This window comes from Rhinopithecus bieti, unplaced genomic scaffold (genome assembly GCF_001698545.2).
Source record: "Rhinopithecus bieti isolate Rb0 unplaced genomic scaffold, ASM169854v2 scaffold_25940, whole genome shotgun sequence".
In the NCBI taxonomy this organism is placed as follows: domain Eukaryota; kingdom Metazoa; phylum Chordata; class Mammalia; order Primates; family Cercopithecidae; genus Rhinopithecus; species Rhinopithecus bieti.
The window spans coordinates 1,201,440-1,226,489 of NW_016811810.1; the positions used below are offsets into that span (position 1 = coordinate 1,201,440).

Genomic DNA, 25,050 nt, shown 5'->3' on the forward strand with positions numbered 1-25,050 from the left:
ATTAATAACAACTAGTAGACATTTAAAATATCTTTTTTTTTTTTTTTTGAGATGGAGTCTCGCTCTGTCGCCCAGGCTGGAGTGCAGTGGCCGGATCTCAGCTCACTGCAACCTCCGCCTCCCGGGTTTACGCCATTCTCCTGCCTCAGCCTCCTGAGTAGCTGGGACTACAGGTGCCCGCCACCTCGCCCGGATAATTTTTTGTATTTTAGTAGAGACGGGGTTTCACCGTGTTAGCCAGGATGGTCTCAATCTCCTGACCTCGTGATCCGCCCGTCTCGGCCTCCCAAAGTGCTGGGATTATAGGCTTGAGCCACCGCGCCCGGCCTTAAAATATCTTAACAAATAAATCTAGAACAAAGCTATTCTAGAATGAATTAAGAGAAAATTAGAGTTAATAATGGATTTTAAGGCTGGGAATAATAAAGAGAGAATGTACAAGTGATCAGCAGGTGCTTGAAAAAAAGAAAATACAAGCCTGATAACCCTGCCTAATAAAGAAAAAAATATGTGCCAATCAGATAAACTTCATGTTTACTGACTCTCAGAATGAAGGTCAAAATTCTTACCTCAAGGTTCACACAGCCCCACACATGCCCCCTGGTGGCTCTCCTAGTCTTCAAAAGGTTTCCTTTTGCCTTCCCCTTGTTTCCTATCCTTCTACTCTGCGGCCACACGGGCCTCCTGGTGGTGTCCTGTCCTGCCCTGCCTCACGGCCTTGGCACTGGCTGTTCCTTCTGCCTAGAACAGGCTTCCCCACGAGAATGCTCATGCTCCACTCCCTGTCTTACTGCAAAGCTCTGCTAACACATCTTGTCAGAATGTCTTTCTGACCAATCCATGTGGAACAGCATCTTGACCTTCCCTTGTCCATGCATTGTTTTTCTCAGACCCTCTTGGGATTTAGTGTATGTCTTTTTTGCCTGTCAACTTGTGCCTCAGCTAGAATTAAGTTATATCCCCCCTGCACCATCTAGAAACAGTAGCTGTCACAGAGCAGACAATGGTTACAAAATTGCTGAAATAATTAACTGAATCTTAAAGTATCCAATGGTAGGTCCTTGCCCATGAAATTTATGCCAAGTTACATTTTGACCAGTTATCAAGAATGCTTGATAAAATATTATTTGATTGTATAGAATACTAAAGAGTATGTTCTAGAAAAAGGATTTAAAATAGAAACTCACAGAAATGAACAGATTGCTTTGCACTATAAAATTAGACTCCCACATTAAAAACAAAACAAACATATACAATATACACAAGAAAGATATTTAACAGGCCGGGCATGGTGACTCACATCTGTAATCCCAGCACACTGGGAGGCCGAGGCAGGTGGGTCACTTGAGGTCAGGAGTTCGAGACCAGCCTAGCAACATGGTGAAACCCCGTCTCTACTAAAAATACAAAAACTAGCTGGGTGTGATGGTGTGTGCCTGTAATACCAACTACTCGGGAGGCTGAGGCAGGAGAATCACTTGAACCTGGGAGGCGGAGGTTGTAGTGATCAGAGATCATACCACTGTACTCCAGCCTGGGCAACAGAGCAAGGCTCCGTCTCAAAAAAAAAAAAAAAAAAAAAAAGAAAAGAAAAGAAAAAGATATTTAACAAAATATGAATCCTCAGGGACTGGAATTCCTTCAACAAACATTCAGTAAACATTAGATTATGGGCCGGGTGCAGTGGCTCACGCCTATAATCCTAACACTTTGGGAGGCCAAGGTGGGTGGATCACCTGAGGTCGGGAGTTCAAGACCAGCCTGAACAACATGGAGAAACCCCATCTCTACTAAAAATATAAAAATAGCCCAGTGTGGTGGTGCATGCCTGTAATCCCAGCTACTTGGGAGGCTGAGGCAGGAGAACTGCTTGAACCCGGGAGGCAGAGGTTGCGGTGAGCTGAGATTGCACCACTGCACTCCAGCCTGGGCAACAAGAGCGAAACTGTCTCAAAAAAAAAAAAAAGAAAGAAAAAGAAAAAAAGGCTCGGCATGGTAGTTCATGCCTGTAATCCCAGCACTTTGGGAGGCCAAGGCGGGTGGATCACAAGGTCAGGAGATTGAGACCATCCTGGCTAACCTGTTGAAATCTCGTCTCTACTAAAAATACAAAAAAATTAGCCAGGCGTGGTGGTGGGCACCTGTAGTCCCAGCTACTCGGGAGGCTGAGGCAGGAGAATGGCATGAACCTGGGAGGCAGAGCTTGCAGTGAGCCTTGATCGCGCCACTGCACTCCAGCCTGGGCGATAGAGCAAGACTCTGTCTCAAATAAATAAATAAATAAATNTGAGATTGCACCACTGCACTCCAGGCTGGGCAACAAGAGCGAAACTGTCTCAAAAAAAAAAAAAGAAAGAAAAGAAAAAAAGGCTCGGCATGGTAGTTCATGCCTGTAATCCCAGCACTTTGGGAGGCCAAGGCGGGTGGATCACAAGGTCAGGAGATTGAGACCATCCTGGCTAACCTGTTGAAATCTCGTCTCTACTAAAATACAAAAAAATTAGCCAGGCGTGGTGGTGGGCACCTGTAGTCCCAGCTACTCGGGAGGCTGAGGCAGGAGAATGGCATGAACCTGGGAGGCAGAGCTTGCAGTGAGCCTTGATCGCGCCACTGCACTCCAGCCTGGGCGATAGAGCAAGACTCTGTCTCAAATAAATAAATAAATAAATTTAGATTATGGCTATTTTAAAAAATTATCTTGTATTTTTATAACTAAAATGGATTACGTATTTTAAAAGTGAATGAAATAAAGTCCACTAATCCTGCTATCAGCTGTGTGTAAGTCATGGTACTCTGGGAACTTTAGAATGCTTACCATCAGGAATTGTAGAGATTATAGGAAGCTCAGAGACAATTTAGTTAAATTCCAGTAATGCAGTCACCTTATCTCCCCCCATCTCAAACTGAGGCAGAGCCAGATCTAAATTTGTTTGTTGTTGTTTTTCCCACTAAATTTGGATCCATTGCTCCTTCTACTCCACTTTGCCTCTAAGTGCAGAGTTAAGAGAATGTGGAATACAGATAATACACCCATAGTTTAAAAAAACTGAAAAGGAGTAAAACAGCTAAAATATATAATAAATCATACAATTTGATATAAGAACAAGAGTAAAAGGCTTTCAAAACTGAACTTTAAAACACTGAACTAATTTGGTTAGTTTACTGGTGGCAATTATCTGTTATTTCTGATAAAAACCTTTTATAACTTTTGGGTTATAAAAGTAATGCTCAGAGCATCACTAGTACACATGTAAAGGACATTTAAAAATGGGTAAACATGGAGTTACTGAGGAAAAAAATGGCCATTTGTAGTTTCCAAGCAGGAGTATAAAATAAGAGTCAATTTTCTCTGTTATTGTAACTTTATTAGAGCCATCTCTGTTCACCTGCTACTATTCTAGTTCAAAGACAGTTTCTTGAGCAAGCATGTCTGTTATGTGCCACAAAGTAACATTTTGGTCAATGATGGACCACATATACCATAGTGGTCTCATAAGAGTATAAAGAAGCTGAAAAATTCCTACTGCCTAGTGACATCATAGAAATCAAATTTCTTGCCGGGCGCGGTGGCTCAAGCCTGTAATCCCAGCACTTTGGGAGGCCGAGACGGGTGGATCACGAGGTCAGGAGATCGAGACCATCCTGGCTAACACCGTGAAACCCCGTCTCTACTAAAAAATACAAAAAACTAGCCGGGTGAGGTGGCGGGCGCCTGTAGTCCCAGCTACTCGGGAGGCTGAGGCAGGAGAATGGCGTAAACCCGGGAGGTGGAGCTTGCAGTGAGCTGAGATCCAGCCACTGCACTCCAGCCTGGGTGATAGAGCGAGACTCCGTCTCAAAAAAAAAAAAAAAAAAAAAGAAATCAAATTTCTTATGTGATCATGGTGATGCTGGTGTAAACAAACTTACTGTACTGCCAGTCATACAACAGTACATAAATTATGTATAGTGATTAATACATGATAATGATAATAAACAACTATGTTACAGGTTTGTGTATTTACTATACTTTTTCTTTTTCTCTAATATACTACACTTTTAATTGTTATCTTAGAGTGTACTCCTACTTATTTATTTTTTAGAGGCAGAGTCTCACTCTCTTGTCCAAGCTGGAGTGCAGTGGTGTGAACAAGACTTACTGCAGCCTTGACCTCCTGGACTCAAGTGATCTTCCCTCAGCCTCCCAAGTCGCTGAGACTACAGTTGTGCGCCACAAGGCCAGGTTAATTTTCAAATTTTTGTTTGAGACAGGGTCTTACTAAGTTGCCCAGGCTGGTCTTGAACTCCCGGGTTTGAGTCATCTTCCTGCCTCAGTCTCCAAAGTGCTGAAATTACAGTCATGAGCCACCACACCAGCCCCTTCTACTTATAAAACAAAACAAAACAAGAAGTAGTTAACTGTCAAACAGCCTCAAGCAGGGCCCTTTGCAGGTATCCAGAAGGAGGTACTGCTGCCCTAGGAGATGACATCTCCATGCACATTACTGCCGCTGAGGATCTTCCGGTGGGACAAGGTGTGGAGGCTGAAGACAGTGATGTGGATGATCTCGGCTCTGTGTAGGCCTAGCCTACTGTATGTGTTTGTGTCTTAGTTAAGAAAAAAGTTTAAAAAATTTAAATAGAAAAAAGCTTAAAAGGTTCATGATGTAAAAAGGTTACAATAAGCTAAGGTTAATTTAATAAGAGTTTTAAAGATAAATTTAATGTAGCCAAAGTGTAGTGTTTATAGCCTATAGTGGTGTACAGTAATAATCTAGGCCTTCACAATCCTATATGAGTGTACCATTATTTTATACTTTATACTGTATTTTTACAGTATTTTCTGTATTTAGATATACAAATACCACGTGCTACAACTGCCCACAGTATTCAGTACAGTAACATGCCATACAGGTTTGTAGCCTAGGAGCAACAGGCTATATTATATAGCCTAGACGTGTAGTAGGCTAGACCATCTAAGTTTGCGTAAGTATACCATGTAATGTTTGCACAATCATGAAATCGCCTAATGATGCATTTGTCAGAAAGTATCCCCATCATTACACATGGCACACGATTGTACTATTAGTCTAAAATGTCATTTAAAAAATCACCAATCTAATTTAAAAAGACATGCAATAACAAATGTTGGTGAAGACGTGGAGATCTGCACTCCTATACACTGCTGCTAGTAATATAAAATGGTACAGCTGTGTTGGAAATCTTTTTGGCAGTTCATCAAAAAGTTAAACATTCCAGCCTGGGCAACATCATGGGACCCTATCTCTAAAAAAAATAAAATAATTAGCTGGGAATGATGGCACACACTTGTAGTCCCAGCTACTTGGTAGCTGGGAGGACCACTTGAGTCTGGGAGGTTGAGGCTGCAGAAAGCCATGATTGTACCACTGTACTCCCTTGGTGACAGAGCATGACCCTGTCCTAAAAAAAAAAAAAAGAAAGAAAAAGTTGGCTGGCTCAGTGGCTCATGCCTGCAATCCAGAAGTTGGAGACTAGCTTGGGAAATGTAGAGAGACGCTGTCTCTACAAAAAAAAAAATTAAATTAGCTATGTGTGGTGGCGCTTGCCTGTAGTCCTAGTTACAAGGGAGGAGAACTTGAGTCCAGAAACTTGAGGCCACGGTGAGCCATGATTGCGTCACTGCACTTCAGCCTGACTGACAGAGCAAGATCCTGTCTGTCTCTCTCTCTCTCTCTCTCTCACACACACACACACACACACACACACACACACACAGAGTCAAACAATAGTCACCACATGATGAAGCAATTCCACTAACAGGCATATACAAAAGAGAACTAAAAACATATATCCAGGGCCGGGCACGATGGCTCACACTTGTAATCCCAGCACTTTGGGAGGCTGAGGCAGGTGGATCATGAGGCCAAGAGATCGAGATCATCCTGGCCAACATGGTGAAACCCCATCTCTACTAAAAATACAAAAATTAGCTGGGCACGGTGGTGCACACCTGTAGTCCCAGCTGCTCAGGAGGCTGAGGCAGGAGAAACATCTGAACCCAGAAGGTGGAGGTTGCAGTGAGCCGAGAACACACCACTTCATTCAGCCTGGCGACAGAGCAAGACTCCGTCTCACCAAAAAAAAGACGTCTCACCGTCTTCTCACGGAAAAACTCATATATGAATGTTCACAGAAACATTTTAATAGTCAAAAAGTAGAAGCAACCAAAATATTCATCAACTGATGAATGGATAAACAAAAGGTGGTCTATATCTATACAAAAGAGTATTATTTGGCAATAAAAAGGAATGAAGTACTGACACATACTGCAACACGGATGAATCTTAAAAACATTGTGCTAAGTGAAAGAAGCCAATAATAAAAAACTCATAGTTTCATTTATACAAAATGTCCAGAATATATAAATCTATAGAGACAGAAAGTGGAAGAGTGGCTGCCAGAGGCTGGGGAAGGGCGGAATGGGAATTAACTGCTAATGGGTATAAAGTTTCTGAGGTGAAGAAAATGTTCTAGTTGACTGTGGTGATTGCTGCACAACTTTGTGAATATACTGAAAAGCACTGAATTGTATACCCTAAAAGAGTGAACTTCATAGTAAGCAAATGATACCTCCATCAAGCTATTATTAAAGCAATCTTTTTTTTTTCTTTTTTTTTTGGGACGGAGTCTCGCTCCGTCGCCCAGGCTGGAGTGCAGTGGCGCCATCTCCGCTCACTGCAAGCTCCACCACCTCCCGGGTTAACGCCATTCTTCTGCCTCAGCCTCCCTAGAAGCTGGGACTACAGGCGCCCGCCACCACTCCTGGCTAATTTTTTTCTATTTTCAGTGGAGACGGGGTTTCACCATGTTCGCCAGGATGGTCTTGATCTCCCGACCTCGTGATCCGCCCGCCTCAGCCTCCCAAAGTGCTAGGATTACAGGCGTGAGCCACCGCACCCAGCCTAAAGCAATCTTTTTTAAAATATATTGATCTCTTTTGGAGGGTAAATTGGGGCAAATTAATGTTTCTTTCTCAAAAATGCGGGTAAACTAGGTATACTGACTGTTTCTGACTCTCATCTGATTTGCTAATTCCATCCAAAGAAAGTCACCTATAAAAACTATTACCGATGACAAAGGCTGAAAGAGTAAAATGAATAAAAGGCCCCGCCTTGTAGGAGCTATTGTTGCCACTTTTTGGTTTCTGACTATGCCAAGTACAAGTTGACATTTATGAAGAGCTTTATAAAAGACACCTGTAAACATTAATACCTAGAAGAACTAAGGACTCATAAAGACAAACAAAAGCAATTTAAAGTTAAATAGTCAAAATTAATCTAGTTGTTTGGTAGTCTTAAAAGACTTACTGGACTCATATAAACGCCTTGATGTACATCTCCAAATTGGCCTTCTCCAATACATCGTCCAAGTTCTATTCTTTCTCTTTGAATCTCATAATCCCTGGCTGCAAAACATAATTCACATATTAATACTTAAGTAAAATATTCCAAACGTAGAACTAACACTTGACATATTTCTTGATCATCCATAAGTAAAAGTTTCATCTGTGGCACATCAATCTATGAAAATGCTTTAAACAGAGTGGAATTCTCTTAAACAATATTTTCACAGGAATTCATGTAATTAGTTATGGTATTAGAAACTACTGAAACAATGAGTTCTACTAAAGGTAGATATTTTTCATGTTGTTCCTAGGAGTTTTACATTTCTGATTTATTTTGTATCTATTTGATAGTTTTCTAAATAATTGCTCCAACTATTAAATTATATGCTTAATTATTAAGAACTATTAGTTTAGGTATTAATATATGAAGGCTATAAAAGCACAGTTATTTAAAGCAATTAATTTACAAATAACTACAATTTGTAAATATGGAAGCAACATAAAATTATGTCATAAGTAAACTTTATGTTTTGAAAGTTTAAGAGTTTTCCACTTCATGATAATCCTAGCTCTATATTACTCATGGAGCTAAAAGAGTTTAAAGAGGTAGTTTCTCAAAATTAAATCAAAATTAGATGACTCAAAATCAAGGTTGGACATATCAACATTATGAATCATAAATACTTTATACTTTTGAGACGATGTGCCCCAAATTAATATATTGTTATTGTAATTTATACAAAATAGATTATTCAGTAGGTTTTTGAGGCACATGGAAAGAAAATGCCCATTAGGAATGTAATAGATTTAATTATAACCCATTTAGCTACTTTGTATTTTGATTTATTTCAGGTAAGAAACTCATCTCCATAGGTTATCGCATATATATTCCAGTAGTGTAATCACCAATGAAATACACCAAGAGCCAAATATTTTTACATGTTCTCCCTGGTTTATCAAATTATAAACACAGAACATTCAACCCAAAATTTAGATAGTTATTTTCCTCTTTAAAATCACTTTAGCTAGTAGTTCCATTGATTTAACAGTATGAGTAAACCAATGACAAATAGTTTAAAAATAAGTTAACCAAAAACTGAAACATCCCATATCACTCCATAGGTTGCAATTGCAAGCAAATGCAGTTAATTTAAAGGAATCCTGTTACCTTCATCTATTCCATAGCTTTCTGTATTGCAATTAAGAGAGAAAAAAATTGAAGACCTTGCTTAGAAATAACTAATAGCAATTAGGTTAGCAACACAAACTTGAAGAGAATATTTCAATAATAATTTTTAAAATATTTTAAGCACAAATATGAATTTAAAAAAACTAAATACAAGTAAAAACTAAATATCTTCAAGTTAACTCAATGTTAGTTAAACAACGCTTTAAAGTTCCTATCTCATCAGTTTCTATAACTTATTTTTGTGGGGTATGGATGAAATCCATGTTGGACATTCACTGCTCAAATATAAATAATAAATATAAAAATAAAAACTGGAGTATCTGCAGGAATGTACAAGTGACTATATGGCTAATCAAAGAAGTAAACACGTGCTTTGATATTTTTTTTTCTTTCTTTTTTTTTTTTTCTGAGACAGGGTCTCACTCTGTTGCCCAGGCCAAGTGCAGTGGTGCAATCAGGGCTCACTGCAGCCTCGACCTCACAGGCTCAAGCAATCCTCACACCTCAGCCTCCTGAGTAGCTGAAACAACAAGCGCGTGCTACTACACTCACCTAATTTATTTTGTTTTTGGGAGAGACAGTAGCTTGTTATGTTACCTAGGTTGGTAATGTACTCTTAAGATTCAAATAATTCTCCTGCCTCTGTCTCCCAAAGTGCTGAGATTACAGATGTGAGCCACCATGCCAAAAAGTTAAACCTAAGTTTAAACATTTTTCCAAACTGATACTGGCAATCAAAATGTACACACAAGTTTCAGCTCTGGCCTCTTTTGAATAACTCTCTAGTCAAGACGCTCTTGAAAGGGGACGTGGGTCAACAGGGCAAAATGCACACTTGAAAGGCAACACTGGGTTGTTTCTCTTCATTCTGGTAATGCTTCCTCAATGTATACAGAACATTCAAATAAGAATATTTACAAGAATATTTATACAACAGAATAAGGCACCTATAACATTTATTTTACAAATATATATAGCTCTACTAAAATCAGGACATTCAGATTTTGAATTAACTACTAAGACTTCTGAAGACTCTTTAAAAGGCAGGTTTAATTTTTTTTTTTATACCCAAGCCAGTACTGTGTGGAACATTAAAAAAAATAAAAAAGAAAATTAAAAAATAATTTTTTTATGCAAATGAAATTTCAAGAGCTTATCTAATTCAAGATCCGGAGACTACACACTCCAACATGAGACCTCGGACTTCAAGACTTTCCTTAATCAACAAGTTGCATATCACAGAGAGAAGCAGAATCTTGACATTTCCAGGCTCTATGAAGGTCCTTTAAGAGTTGTTTCTCTCCCCACACTTCCCATCCCTGAGGTGTACAGACTGACGATGGTTAGAAGCTATTTGTATTGGTTAGTCAATGGCAACAAAGAATAAACAATTTCAAGGGGGAAACTGCAAATCTTTGAATATATGTATGTGAATGTATGGGTATACGTGTGTGTGTACGTATGTGTATTATACATATATGTGTGTGTATATATATTGTGTATACACACACATTCACATATATACTTAACCAATAATACTAACCTTCTACAGACAGAAAATACCCTAATCAATAAAGGTTCTACTATGATAGAGTCAGAAAACAAGATTACAAAATCCTGTAACTAAAATTGTTACACACATTTGAGTTTTAGGCTTCTGACCTTAGAGTGGGCATATGTAAGTAATATAGAATGGTAAAGATTGAAAAGAGTATTTCTGTTCAGCACCCAAGGAAGTATTAAAAATGGCTCTAAAAAGACAGTAAGTGTCAATAACTTTTAAATGCAAGGAGCTCTCTGTCAAGTCTGAGCAAGAACAAAATCAGAAGTTTACTTACTTGAGGGCATGGTGTAAGTATCTTCTTCATCTATAATCTCAGCATAATCATCTGTTTCTGCAGGAAAAGAAACAGATGCGTTGAAAGAGGTTAAACAACTGACCTCCTGGTATTTCATATAATTAAAATAGGCAAAGTGATCTGCTTAAATCCTCTACCATGCTGAAATATTCTTAAAACACTATTACTCAAATTTTGCTCACACATGAGTCATTTATGGAAATAAAAGTGACATCATTGTCCAATACGTTATAATACACAGACTTGTTTATCGGAGAGCAAACAGGGCTAACACAGGAAGCCCTTGTAAAAAAAAGAAAGACATGAAACAACTATGTATAATGCTTCAAATTAACCAAGCTACCAACCGCAAAGCTCTTCCTCAACTACACCAAATACATGTTTAAAACTACAGTTGTCTACTGGGCTTTCTCCAAGTAAGACCGGTATCTCCAAAACACAGTATTTAATTTTATTAACAATTAGACTTGACAGCATAATCTGAATGGAACCTTTAGAAAATAAATGGCAGCCTAATTTTTGAGATTAACTGTGCTAATTCATTCCATTTGCTCAGGGTTGAGAAATGCAACAGGAATTTGTTTCCTAACTTTCAAACTCAGATATTTTAGGCATTAATGCCAAAAGGGTAGATCTAAAAAGAAAAAAAGGAGAATAAGCAGCATATTAAAATGAGGTTTTCTGAGATCATGGCAAGAAGTTCCAATGTATCTATCTACTCTTTTGGGGTAACACACCAACTTAAAAGTCCACCACTATATTAACGGGAACTTTAAAAATACCCATCTGAAGAAAACAGTCATTCATGTGGGTAACAACTATACTGAAAAATCACTTCAGCCTTGTCTTTTTTCTTTTCTGGAAAAGGAACATCTTTAGCTGCTCCATGTATAAGGATTTTAACTGCTGGGCCATTCTTGTGAGTCAGTAAAGCAGGAACAGTACTTTGTGATGCATCATTTCCAAGGAGCTCTATTTTGATATTTTGACCTAGCATCCTTGTTCAACACCAGAGAAACTAAAAGCTACAAGTTCTTTCTTCTGTGCTGCCTTATTACTGCATTCAGATATTAAACGTATAGAATTCAAAGAAAATAGAGAATATATGTGGTTTACAGTCACTGGGATATCAATCATTCCACATCTATGGTAATGACTGAGATCAAATCTACAAGTGGAAGAATTCACTTCTTATTATATAATCATCATTAAAAGTCATTACAGCAAAAAAAAAGTTGGGGAAGCAGAATATAACACCAATGAATCAATTCTCTTTGAGACAGTTATTATTTGTAAACTATTCCTAAGTCCTACATTACAGGCAGACAATCTATATTATTCTTTTACATTTATAAGAATACTCATATTAACAAAGTTTTAATAGACTCCAAATCATACATTCTTTTATTTCTGTATTTCTCCCTCTTAATCTGTTTTCAGCGAACACTAAGAACAGTAAATTGGCATCTGTAGGCCTATAGCTCTGCTTCTGTGTAAGATGGCTTATCAAAGACCCTGTAAAAGAAAACTTGGGGATGGAAGAAAGCTGTTAACACACTTGCAACAAAAAGGACTAAGCAAGGGAGGAATCTACTCTAACAGCTAAGGCAACAGAAGCCACACAAATGGCCATTTGCAATCATTTCTCTTTTGATTCCACAGTTTAACATGCTCAACTTTGGGATGCTCTCCTCAGAAAATGAATGCAACTAAAGCTGCCTTTCCACACAACAGCCCTGGCACCCTCACTGCTTCCTTTCATATAAAGCATGTGCCTTTAGAAGTGAAGCATATGAGTTGGCTCTGCTGCAGCAGGATTTTGGGAGACAGAGCCACTCAAACTCTGCACTTCTGCTTCCCTTCCCAAGGCTGCCCTGTAACCCAAACTGCTGAAGAGTCTCTACAACCCTGCATGTAGCTCATGGCATTACTAAGCCAATGTTTTGCACTTGTCACCACAGGTACCACAGCTTCATATGGCTGAAAAGGTTCATTAAAAGCCTGTTCAGAAACCCAAGTCTCTCAGGTGACAGGTTGTAAAATGTCTTAATGAAGAAGGGTATAAAGCTGCTGCTAACACCAGTGGCAGTGACCTCCAACTGAGGGCTTTACCATGCACCAAAGCTTATGTCGGCCTAGAGCCAATTCTGGGTTTAGCCACCTATTCAGAGATCTCTCCGCAAACTAATTTGCCCCCATCTCATTGTTCTTAATCATGTTCCCTGGCTCATTTTCCTCATTACCTATAACAACCTGATATAATTTTGTTTCCTGTGAACTGTATGCCCACCTCTCCAGAATCGAACAGCCACCAGAGTGGAACCTTCATGTATCTTGCTCAACACTGTGTCCTCAGCAGCTAAAGCAGTGCCTAGCACAGAGAAGGTCCCTCAAGAAACACATGTTAAACCAAAAGAATGAATGCAGTGCAGCAATCAGTAAAGGAACACTGTACCCCTAGGAAACTAAGGCAAAGGGTTTAAACTGTGTGAGGCAGCAAAGAGGTGAATGGTAGAGCTGCAAAACATGTGACAAAATACACAAACCCATTTGGGGGAAAATGCTTGCGCTTTGGAAAGTCACTTCACCTGGCAATACTTCAGCTGTGCCCTTATGGGTAAAATAACATCATCCACCTTGTAGGGTTGTTATGAGGATTACAGGAGACACAAAAGAAAGCTGAGATGTGCCCTGCACATAACAGATCATCAAGCAACAGCAGCTCTTCTTCTTGTTTTGCTTCTTCTGAAGGCTCTCTGAAAAGGACCTGGCAGTTGAGGATCTAGGATTCCCGTGTGCTGATACTCTCAGCCAATCTTTTTGGTTTGACAGCAGTTCTTCAGGGACTGTCTCATTTTATAAAATCCTCAGTAGAGATACCAACCTCTAAAATAATTGTGAAGGAGTAAAAATAAATAGGCTAACACGTATCAGGCTAGCATACATTGTGGAAAATATCATGTTGCATATATTTCAGTTAATTCATACAATCACAAGAGAAAATCTGTAAATATCGTGGTTTTTCTTTTTTTTTTTTTTTAGCTGTATGAATTGCATATAAAATCTTTGTGGATATATCAAAGCTGTCTGGGAATTACTTATATTTGGGGTGCAGGTGTGTGTACTACTAGGCAATGTGAACAGAGAATTCATGGAGTAAAATCAGCAATGTTGCAGGTACACGATCTGCAAAAGTTTATAACCTTCTACATATGAGTTTTCAAATTGTAATACGTGGTGTATATTTCTAAGAATTCCTTTTTTGTTGTTTTTGAAGACAGGGTCTTGCTCTGTCGCCTAGGGTGGAGTACAGTGGTGCAATCTTGACTCGCTGCAGCCTTCACCTCCTGGGCTCAAGTGATCCTCCCAAATAGCTGGGACGACAGGCACGCACCGCCATGCCTGCTCATTTTTTCTATGTTTTGTAGAGATGGGGTTTTGCCATGGTGCCCATGCTGGTCTCGAACTCCTGGGTTCAAGTGTAATCCCAGAATGCTGAGAATACAGGCAGGAGCCACTTCACCCAGCCTTCCCAAGAATTCTTGACATTGATGTGGTTGTATTTGGCTTTTCTTTCCTGGCTTTTAGGATTGTGAGATAGTATTACATTGATATAATAGGTATTTTTACATACTCAAGGGCCCTAAAAAATTGGAGTCCAGCCTGAAACTTCTGGGCCCTTCACATGTTAGTGTAACATAGTTTAAGGAAAGTAGAAAAATTACCCCCAAGGTTTAATTCAAAAAATAAGGAAAATAAGAAGAAAAAAGGAAACAGGTTCAAAGGCCTGGGCACAAATGAAGCTAGGTCTGCATTCTGTATTTAATAATGACATTGACTACTAATCATATTATTGGGAGCTTACCATATACTAGATTCTGTTGTAAATAATTACATATATTGTCATTTAATCCTCAGCAAAATTCTTTGAGGTTGTACTATGATCAACATCCCTATTTCACAGGCAAAAAACTGTAGCATACAAAAACAGGTGGGCCACATTTGGTCCATGGGCCTTACTGACCAAGAATAAGCGACTAGCCTTACAGCTCAGCTTATTCACCTGTAAAATTGGTTAAATACACTTGCCCTGGCTAATTCATAGTACTGAAAAATTCATAGGTGGGGAAAATACACGAAAATGTTTGCAGACATTTATCTAAAATTTGATGCTTACAGAGTAATCCTCACAACAACCACTTGAGACCTTTCCCAGATGAAGACCCAAGAGATAAAGCAATTTGCTTGTAATCCCTCAGCTAGTCAGTTGCTGACTGGATGGGGCAGTGGAAAAAGGGCAAGGCTGGAGCCTAAGACCTGACCACTTGCCTCTAGCAGCCTTAGAGTCCCTCTTAATCCTTTGATTATCACTTTCCTCACCTGCAAAACAGTGAGGACAATACCCAGTGATATTTTGAATGACTGCTGTGAGAATGAGAAATCAAGTCAGTAAAGTGTCATGTGCAGAAAGCTCCTGATGAATTGCAGCTGCTAATTTATTATCATGGAATCAGTCTAAAAATGAAGCTCAAATCTCTGACTTCAAATCCTGTGAAGAACATGCACTTTTAAGACCTTTTACTGAAATTGCTTAGCTCGTTACACTCGTTATCAATATCTCTATCCTATTGCAAAAATGAACATAGGCGAAATCATCAGTAAAAGCATTCTTTCATTTAATCAGGAGGAAAAAAAACCCAATTCCTTCTTTTCTTTCTTTTTCTTCTTTTTTTGAGACAGAGTCTCGCTCTGTCGCCCAGGCTGGGGTGCAGTGGCACAATCTTGGCTCACTGCAAGCTCCACCTCCTGGGTTCACGCCATTCTCCTGCCTTGGTCTCCTGAGTAGCTGGGACTACAGGCACTCGCCACCACGCCCGGCTAATTTTTTGTTTGTAGCAGAGATGGGGTTTCACCATGTTGGTCAGGCTGGTCTCGAATTCCTGACCTCAGGTGATCTGCCACCTTGGCCTCCCAAAGTGCTGGGATTACAGGCATAAGCCACCATACCCGGCCACAATTTCTTCTTAATTTTAGTTTATAAAATCTTACTCTTTCAGTATAAAGGAGTTTAGTTTCATGCAAGCAGTATATCAAGTAGATGGGAAACCTAAGACATAGTATGCGATTTTAAATTTTTAAATTTCTACCTTAAGTGCTATCTACTGTTTGAAAAACCAGTTATCATTATTGCTGTTATTTCCCTAATTCTGTTAGTTTTGTGAGTCTTTAAAATCATTTTCATTCTTTCCTTTCTACTATCTCATTCCCAAACTAAGAATTATCACATAGATACTATACTTGTGAAACAGAGTCTATGGACCGCTACCATTTACGGCTTTCAAGTGTTACTAATTTTGCTTTTGACATTTTTTAAGAACTCTCAGAAAAGTTTTAATAATGAAATCTAGAAAATTTACTAGGAATACATACAACTCAAAGTTATCACTAAAATGTGATTAAGAAATTGATGTTACCCTTTTCATGCCAAAGCCCTAAGCAATTTTAAAATATCATTTTGCATACCATTTTGTACTTGGTTCTGTTCGATCAAAAGCACATTTTGCCTTTCATTAAATACTAAACTATATTTATTTCCATAATTATCATCGCAATAACACAAATGTGAAAATAAATATTACCGTCCCCACTAATTTCATCTGCAGATCCAGGTGGCATGCAAAGAAAGGGAAGTAGGGAACAGAGGGAGGGAGACATAGGAAGGAGAAGAGGGAAGAGAGGGGAAAACACTATTAAAATGACAAGCAAACCAAAGTGTAAGAAAAATAAAAAAAATTACCCCCCAGGGTTTAATTCAAAAGATAAAGAAAGATTGTAGTGGTAGTATGTTTACTTGAATCTGAGGGCATAATGCCAAGTTTAAAGCTGCCAATGTATTACATGAAGTTACACAGCTAAAGTATTACAGAGTGTAAACTGGATTCTGCCTCACTAAGCAAAGTTAATTTGACTGCCTCTTACAATTAAATTTTAAAAATGGTTTCTACCTTCCTCAAAGGGAACTTGTGTCCCCTCAGATAAAAATGCAAATAAACTAGTTATTAATCTGTATGTTTAGTTACAAGAAGGGAATAAGCCCTTAGCAAGCCCATTCCAATGAGCCAGTGAGATTTAAATATTACAAGGTAGACACAGGCCAAGCCCACTACTATAAACTGTGGGGAGTGCGGTACTTGAAGCTCTGCTGACAACAAATGTTCCCATTTAAGTTTGCACGGAAGAAATTTTGTTTTGAAGAGTTTGGAAAAATTACTATTTCAATTATTGTAAATAATCTTTGCTTTTCTAGAAAATGCTCCAAATGGTATAGCTGTCTCTACTATGCAGCAGCCCTAAGTATCTGTCCCCAAAGCATTAAAAGCAGACAACTAGGGAGTCACTATGACCATTCTCCTTCATTCAGTTGCATGCTGTATTAGGAAATCCATAATGCAAAAAGTGTGATCCTGCTGACCTCTGTGGGAAAACACTCAAACAGCACAAATGAAACTGAGAAAGGACTTCTGACCCTGTCATGCATTTAAAAACCAGCAAACAGGCAAACAAAAAATCTTCTCTTCAAGAGAGTAACCCAAAGATGGTCAGACATAAAACCTTGCCCCCACCCCAACCCTGTTATTGCTTCTGAACAATGAACAGCACATACACTAATATTCGATAAAGCTACGATCTGTTCAGGATAATCTATAAGCATCAAGTTAGAGTTAGTTTCTCTGGAGTGCTCTGGTTAATAGGAGAGCCTGTGCAAATATGAGTGCAGTACCCGTAGAAGGAGGATCATGAGAACAGAAGACCAAAGGGAGAAAGCGCCTAGCTTTCTTAACTTTATGTTGGCAGTGACTGACTCCTTTATAAAGAGGCAAGAGGGGAAAGAGAAAAATAGAAACAAATTATTTCAATACAAAAGACAACTTTTGTAACATTTAAAGGCTTATCTATAAAAACAGATACAAAATTGCAATGCTTTTATTTTGACCATTGGCATGCCTTATTTCTTACTATGATTGACTTGAGTTTTAAAAAACATACTAATAACTTAAAATTTAATTTCCTGTAGATTAGCACTTGATACAGAAACAAGACTTAAGACTCTCCCAGCTCTGTAGAGCCAGCCAATTGAACATTCAGATATTTTTCCAAATGACAACATTTAAAGGAAAAAAACAAAGACCAATAAATAATTCAAGACTTTTGTGAACACATTCAACCATAAAGAAAAAAAAAGCAGAAAAATAGCAGTTCTTCATTTGTGAAACAGTTTTATGAATAACTTTCCCCAAATCATTATCAAAGACACTCACAGCTCTTGAGTTATATACTTTACATAAATTACCTTAACATAAAAACCAGTGACGAGGATCTTTGAAAACATAAGTTGCAAAACCTCTACTAGCAATATTGATCCATTTGCTCACTCATTTACGTACTCCAAGCTCATTTTAGAGTCAAAAAGCTGGATCAGTAAGACACATCTCAGCTCTCCAGAAGCATATAGCAAAATGAGAAAACAAGCAGCAAAATGAGAAAACAAGGTAATGGCAATAGTGGACAAGTGTGAAAGTGAAGTCAAAGCCAGGGATGCAGGGATGTAGCCCTTTAAGATGTAGCAGTCATTAACATATGACAGACACAGGTAACATCAACATTTAACTGCATACTCACAGGGTATCATAAAGAAAGATCAGAAGTATGGACCCAAGAACAAGGGTCAGGACTGTTTGCCCACCAAGATGGTAACAATCTTATTGACATTGTCAACATATTAGGAACAGAAATGAGAACAGAAATGTACACTTCAGTAGTATTTTTCAAACGGCATGCTTTGATCCTATTAACATTTACCGTTTGTTTGTTTGTGTCGCCCAGGCTGGAGTACAGTGGCCGGATCTCAGCTCATTGCAAGCTCCACCTCCCGGGTTTACGCCATTCTCCTGCCTCAGCCTCCCGAGGAGCTGGGACTACAGGCGCCCGCCACCTCGCCCGGCTAGTTTTTTGGATTTCTTAGTAGAGACGGAGTTTCACCGTGTTAGCCAGGATGGTCTCGATCTCCTGACCTCGTGATCCGCCCGTCTCGGCCTCCCAAAGTGCTGGGATTACTGGCTTGAGCCACCGCGCCCGGCCTGTTTGTTTGTTTTTGAGAAGAAGTCTCCCTCTTGTCTCCCAAGCTGGAGTGGAATGGCGCAATCTCAGCTCACTGCAATCTCCGCCTCCGGGTTCAAGGGATCCACCTGCCTCAGCCTCCCGAGTAGCTGGGATTACAGGCACCTGCCATCACGCCCAGCTAATTTTTGTATTTTTTTTTTTTTTTTTAAGTAGAGTCAGGGTTTCACCATGTTGGCCGGGCTAGATTCAAACTCCTGACCTCAGGTGATCTGCCCACCTTGGCCTCCCAAAGTATTGTGATTACAGGCATGAGCCACTGCACCCGGCCAATCCCATTAACATTTACTGACAATTTCATCTTATTGCTTGATTTGAAAAGCTACCTTTACACACACTAAATTTCTGGAGTTTGTATATGATGGCCCTAGAGTAAAGTATAAACTAGTCTCTCAGTTAAGAAGATGGGCCTGCCAGCCTGTGTAACATAGCAAGATCCTGTCTTGCACCCGTAGCCCCAGCTATTGAGGAGGCTGAGTCGGCAGGATTGCTGGAACTAGGAGGTAGAGCCTGGACCACAGAAGCAGAGCCTCTGAACTCTAGCCTGGCGACAGAGGGAGACCTTGTCTTGCCAAGATGGGCCTGACAACTGGATGCACTGTTTGATGCGGGATGGGATTTTGGACTGGAGGCTGGGAAAGGGAAAGATCAGGAAGCAATAGCGATACGGGACATTATTGGGATGAAATAATTTGGACTGTGGATAAGAGCATTTCTTCAGTATTAAATTTCCTGATTTTGATAATTATACTCTGATCATATAAGATGACATCTTTGGTCTTAAACACACACTGAAATGTTTATAAGGGGCACCATGTCTGTAACTTGCTTTCACATGATTCAAGGAAAAAAACTAACAACAACAAAAAACCCTATAGAGTGATAAAGCAAGTGAGCCAAAATATAAACACAGTGGACTGGAGGAAAGAACGTAAGAGACATCACGTTACTGTTCTTACAACCATTCTCCAAGCGTAAAGTTACAGAAAAATAAAAGATACATGGAACACTAGCTGTGGAGCCAGACAGTTTGGATTCAAATACTGGCTCAATTACTCATTCTGACCTTGGATACATTGCTCAACTTCTGTTCCTTGGTTCTCTCATTTGTAAAATGGGGTCATAACGGAAGCTACCTCCAATAAGGAGGTTGGGAAAGGATTCCATGGGATTCTCTGGGCACCTGGAACAGAGCAACCACTCCACAAGTGCTAGCTCTTCTTACTTTTCTACTGTTCATTTCTAAATTGGACTGAATATTCTTTATACTAACTGAAAAAGTGAATTTTCTAAAAAAGTACAACTCTTTTTGAGTAATACCAAGAATATTACCACACATCATAAAACAAAAGGATTAGGACTTTTACTGTATTCAAGATAATCCCTTTAATTATTGAATACCTGCCATAAACGAGGCATACCATGTAGGTGCTGGACTTAGAGCAGTGAACAAAACAGACACCCAAACTTTCAAATTATTGAGCTTACGTTCCAGTAAGGGAGAAGGAAGATAAAATAAGTAAATTATATGGGATGTCAACATGTAAGTGCTAGGGAAAAACCAGCAGAAGAAGGAGTATTTTCAGGTGGGGCTATCATTTTAAATACGGTGATTATGGAGGAAGTCATCTGCAAAGACTTCAGGAGGAGAGGGAAAGGACCATGCACACATCAGGGGAGGCCAGTGCAGCAGACACAGGCCTTGGCTCTGCAGGTCAGTGTGAGCACATGCTGAGGAGCAGCAGGGAGGTCAGGTGAGGAGGATGAAGAGTTGGAAATGGGAAGGGGGAGGTGGCACTGGGACACACGCAGTTAGGTATCAGAGTGTCTAAGACCTCTTAGCTCATGGTAAGGGCACTGGCTTTTATTCTGAATGATGTCAAGAGTCATTCAGAATATTAATATTTCCTTTTATAGGAAAAGAGAGAGTTCCTACATTGTTTCACAAATTCTAGGAATGTGAAGATAATGGGTAAGGCCACTAGTCAAGAAAAAATGCCTTTCAACAATTGCTCTGGGCCTGGGTGCAGGATAGGGGTGAGGAGGGCATGACTGAAGCCCTGTACTCCTGCCTCTCTGGGCCTGATAAATTTTGCAGACCTCACATACCTCAGGCTGCTCTGAGCAACTTTTCCTTTCTCACCAGTCCAACTTTCTCACCAGTCCAACAGTGATTACGCTGGTTCATATTTACCTCAGTCTCAACTAGCTTATTGCAATCCTACCTATTCCCTTTTAGAAGGCTCCCAGGAAGCCTTTGAAAAATGACAGACGATGTCACTCTTCTCATTCTCTGTTCTCTTTTGTACTGAGTTACTTGCTCTCTTTGGCTTTTGGGGTACAGGGATTACTCCATACTGTGAGGGAGAACTTGACCTTTGTATGTGTGGCAACGTGTGACCAATTGGCAAGTCACCAGCAAAAGTTGCAGTTTTGGAGTGGCTAACAGTGGTCACAGTGAATGGTTATAACTGCAGAGGGCTACTTATTTCTCTACACATTTAGATAAGAAAAGCAAAATTTGAACACCTGGAGGCTAAGGAAACACCACCAAGGGGTAAGACTCCTATGGCAGCTGGCAGAATGGGCTGATTGGTGTTGGGTCACCCATCGGCATCACAGGAATGTCCCTGCAGCATGGAACACTGTGGAACATTATGTAGCCTGGTCCTAATGTCAGAGGCATCTGAACCAGAGCAACTCCATCTTGAATAAGGGCTCGGTAAAATAAGACTGAGACCTCCCGGGCTGCGTTCTCAGGAGGTCAGGAATTCTAAGTTACAGGATGAGACAGGAGGTTGATAGAAGATAAAAGTCATAATAAAGACCTTGCTGATAAAATAGCTTGTGGTAAAGATGCTGGCCAAAACCCACCAAAACTAAGATGGTGACAAAAGTGACCTCTGGTCATCCTCACTGCTTACGATATGCTAATTATAATGCATTAGCATGCTAAAAAAGACACTCCTACCAGTGCCATGACAGTTTACAAATGCCATGGCAAGGTCAGCAAGTTACTCTGTATGGTCTAAAAAGGGAAGGAACCCTCAGTTTTGGGAACTGCCCACCTCTTTCCCAGAAACCTCATGAATAATCCACTCCATGTTTAGCATATAATCAAGAAGTAACTATAAGTATCCTTAGTCCAGCAGCCCACACTGCTGCTCTGCCTACGGAGTAGCCATTCTTTTATTCCTTTGCTTTCTTAATAAACTTGCTTTCATTTTACCCTATGGATTTGCCTCAAATTCTTTCTTGAGCCAGATGCAAGAACCCTCTCTTGGGGTCTGGATAGGAACCCCTTTCAGTTAACACCATGGTATTTCCCTCTTTTGGGTGAACCAGGATTCAATGTAAAAGTGGAAACCAGGCATGGTGGCTCATGCCTGTAACCCCAGCACTTGGGGAGGCAGAGGTGGGCAGATCACCTGAGCTCTGGAGTTGGAGACCAGCCTGGGAAACACGGCAAAATACTGTCTTTACAAACAATACAAAAGCTAGTCAAGCGTGGTGGTGCGTGCTTGTAGTTCGCAGCTACTTAGGAGGGTGAGGTGTGAGGTATGTTTGACCCTGGGATATGGAGGTTGCAGTGAGCCAAAACCACGCCACTGCGCTCCAGTGTGGACAAGACCCTGCCTTTTAAAAAAAAAAAAAAGTGGGGTCCTTGATTTTTTTTTAAGACAGGGTTTTGCTATGTTGCCCATGCTAGTCTCTAACTCCTGGGCTTAAGGAATCTGCCTGCCTCAGCCTCCCAAAGTGCTGGGATTATAGCCACCATACCAGACCCTTGATTTTTACGCTGGGCCTTCCAGTTATGCCTGCTTTTCAAATGTTTAAATATTAGGCCTTGAAAACTGCAAAAGCTTTATTTGCCCAATTCATTAAAGGGCTCCAACTTGAAGTCAGTAATCTAATTAAAAACAAGCTAAGTTGAAAAGAACACCTATCAAAATAAATCAGTCTCCAAAACACAACTTTCTGACATTTAGCTGCCTATTTTGAAATCCTCTGTCAAAGAAATTTACACCTATAAAGGAAATTACCGTTTTTAAGGGCATCTTCCCCACTGCACCTAAACCATAAAACATTATCTTCATGTTCCTGGAATCTGTGATATAAAGAACAATGGACAATCAATAGTTTATTATTATTATCATTGAGAGTCTTGCTGTGTCCATCCAGGCTGGAGTGCAGTAGCGTGATCTTGGCTTACTATAACCTCTGCCTTCCAGGTTCAAGCAAATCTTGTGCCTAAGTCTCCTGAGTACCTGAGATTACAGGCATTCGCCACCACACCCGACTAATTTTTGTATTTTTAACAGAGACAGGTTTCACCATGTTGGCCAGGCTGGTCTGGAACCTCTGACCTCAGGTGATCCGCCTGCCTTGGCCTCCCAAAGAGCTGGCATTACAAGTGTAAGCCACCACGCCTAGCCAATACTTATATTATTTTAATGCAAATTCTTGGTAAACAATTTAAGAACTGTCTCTTCTTTTTTCCTTTACAAATCCACTTGTAATTGCCACTAATCAGAGTACATATACAGGGCAACTTCAATCTATGACTCGGTCTTCTAAATATATTCCCAGTGTAAACCTTAAAGGAAAAAGCTTATGCAAAATTAATATAAGTACAGAGTTTATTTCTAGGAGCAATTTGGATTTGTCAATAGATTGGATACAGGAGAAGAAAACAGAGAAGAGCATCAAGAATAACCCCAAGGATGATCTGATCAGCCAGAAGGAAAGTAGTGCCATTTAGTGAGTGGAGAAGGGGAGAGAAGCAGGCTTGGTGTGAATATCAGTTCATTTCGAGTATATTAACTCTGAAATGCTTATGAAACACCAGATTCCACATGGTGAGAACGTAGTGGCCACAGGGGTCTGGAGTTCAAGAAAGAAGTCAGAAAAGCTAAGATAACAATCTGAGAGTCACCAGCATAATTAAGTCATGAAACACAACGAGATGCCCAAGGGGGTGACCGTGGCTGACACAAAGTGTCAGAAGAACTGAGTCCTGGGATCCTCAGGCGTGAAGTGTTGAATAACAAGGAGTGAGGCAGGAAGAATATGGTATTCTGGAAGCAAAAGCAGGGCAATTTCAATAAGGAGCAACACTGAATCACAATAACTCACATAAAGAATTCTTCTATCATAAGGGGACCAGTGATGTCAGAAGAGGGCTACTAAGGTGGGGAAACCACAGTGGGTGATGTGCAAATGAAACTAGAGCTAACCTGATTAAGCCTGCCAAACTTAACCTGCCTTGTTTGCTGTATGAGGCCATTATTGTATTGCTATCAATAAATACTGGAAACTGGGTAATTTATAAAGAAAAAAGGTTTTCATTGGCTCACAGTTCTGCCAGCTTTATGTAAAGCATGGTGCTGACATCTTTTCGGTTTCTGGGGAGGCCTCAGGAAGCTTACAATCATGGCAGAAGGTGAAGAGGGAGCAGGCACATCACACAGCAAAAGCAAGAGCAAGGGGTGGGGAAGAGCCACATACTTTAAAGGACCAGTTCTAATGTGAACTCAGAACCAGAGATCACGCATCACCAAAGGAATGGCCCAAGCCATTCATAAGGGATCTGCCTCATGATTCAAGCACCAACCACCAGGCCCCACCTCCAAAACTGGGGATTACATTTCAACATGAGATTTGGGTAGGGATAAATATCCAAATGATATCAGTTGCTTTTAGTTGCTTAGATTTACAAACTCCCACTAGCAAGTCAAACAGCCAGACAATCCATAACTAAACTCCCACTAGCTTCCTGTAGGTCACTGCAGTAATGGGTGCTTTTAGTTGTTTTTCAGAAAGTAGAGGGCAGCTCTTGCCCAGCTCAAACAGCTTGAGGCCACCGATCCTTCAAACGGGCTTATGCCAATGCAGGAGAGATGACCATATGACATCAGAGCTGCAAACTCTTCCCTCAGATCATGGTAATGCTACCATTTTCTGAACATGCATTCTATGAAGAGTCAGGAAGCCTATGTGTGTGCAGATCACTTATTAACTCACTTTTCCTTATACCCAATCACTTTTTCCCGTGCCTTCAACTGCCCTGCTCCTTTATCCCATAAATATCCCTAAAACTTCATCTTGGGGAGGCATATTTGACATTTGTTCTCTCATCTCCTCACATGGCAGCCTTGGGAATAAGATCTTTTCTCTTTGGCAAAACCTGTTGCCACAATGATTGGCTTGCTGCACATAGGGAAAAAATCTAACAGTAGTAGAGCAGGGAACATTCCTGACCAGGTAACAAGTGATAGAAGGTAGACTGGCAACAAGTTAGACTTAATTGGGCTGGGCGTGGTGGCTCATGCCTGTAATCCCAGCACTTTGGGAGGTTGAGGCACACAGACCACTTGAGGACAGGAGTTTGAGACCAGCTAACATGGAGAAATACTGTCTCTACCAAAAATACAAAAATTAACCAAGTGTCTGTAGTT

The 25,050-nt window shown here is 40.1% G+C and overlaps 1 protein-coding gene across 1 annotated transcript in view; it reads right to left on the reverse strand.

Annotated features, from left to right (window-relative positions):
- The window catches only part of PTK2 (protein tyrosine kinase 2), a 368,771-nt gene that overhangs the window by 108,890 nt on the left and 234,831 nt on the right, over positions 1-25,050 (reverse strand). Inside the window, exons 17-20 of the mRNA XM_017895110.1 lie at positions 16,054-16,071; positions 10,394-10,450; positions 8,535-8,555; positions 7,329-7,426 (exon numbers count right to left, since the gene is read on the reverse strand). Coding sequence (XP_017750599.1) covers positions 7,329-7,426; positions 8,535-8,555; positions 10,394-10,450; positions 16,054-16,071 — 194 coding nt within the window. The remainder of the gene's footprint in view (positions 1-7,328; positions 7,427-8,534; positions 8,556-10,393; positions 10,451-16,053; positions 16,072-25,050) is intronic.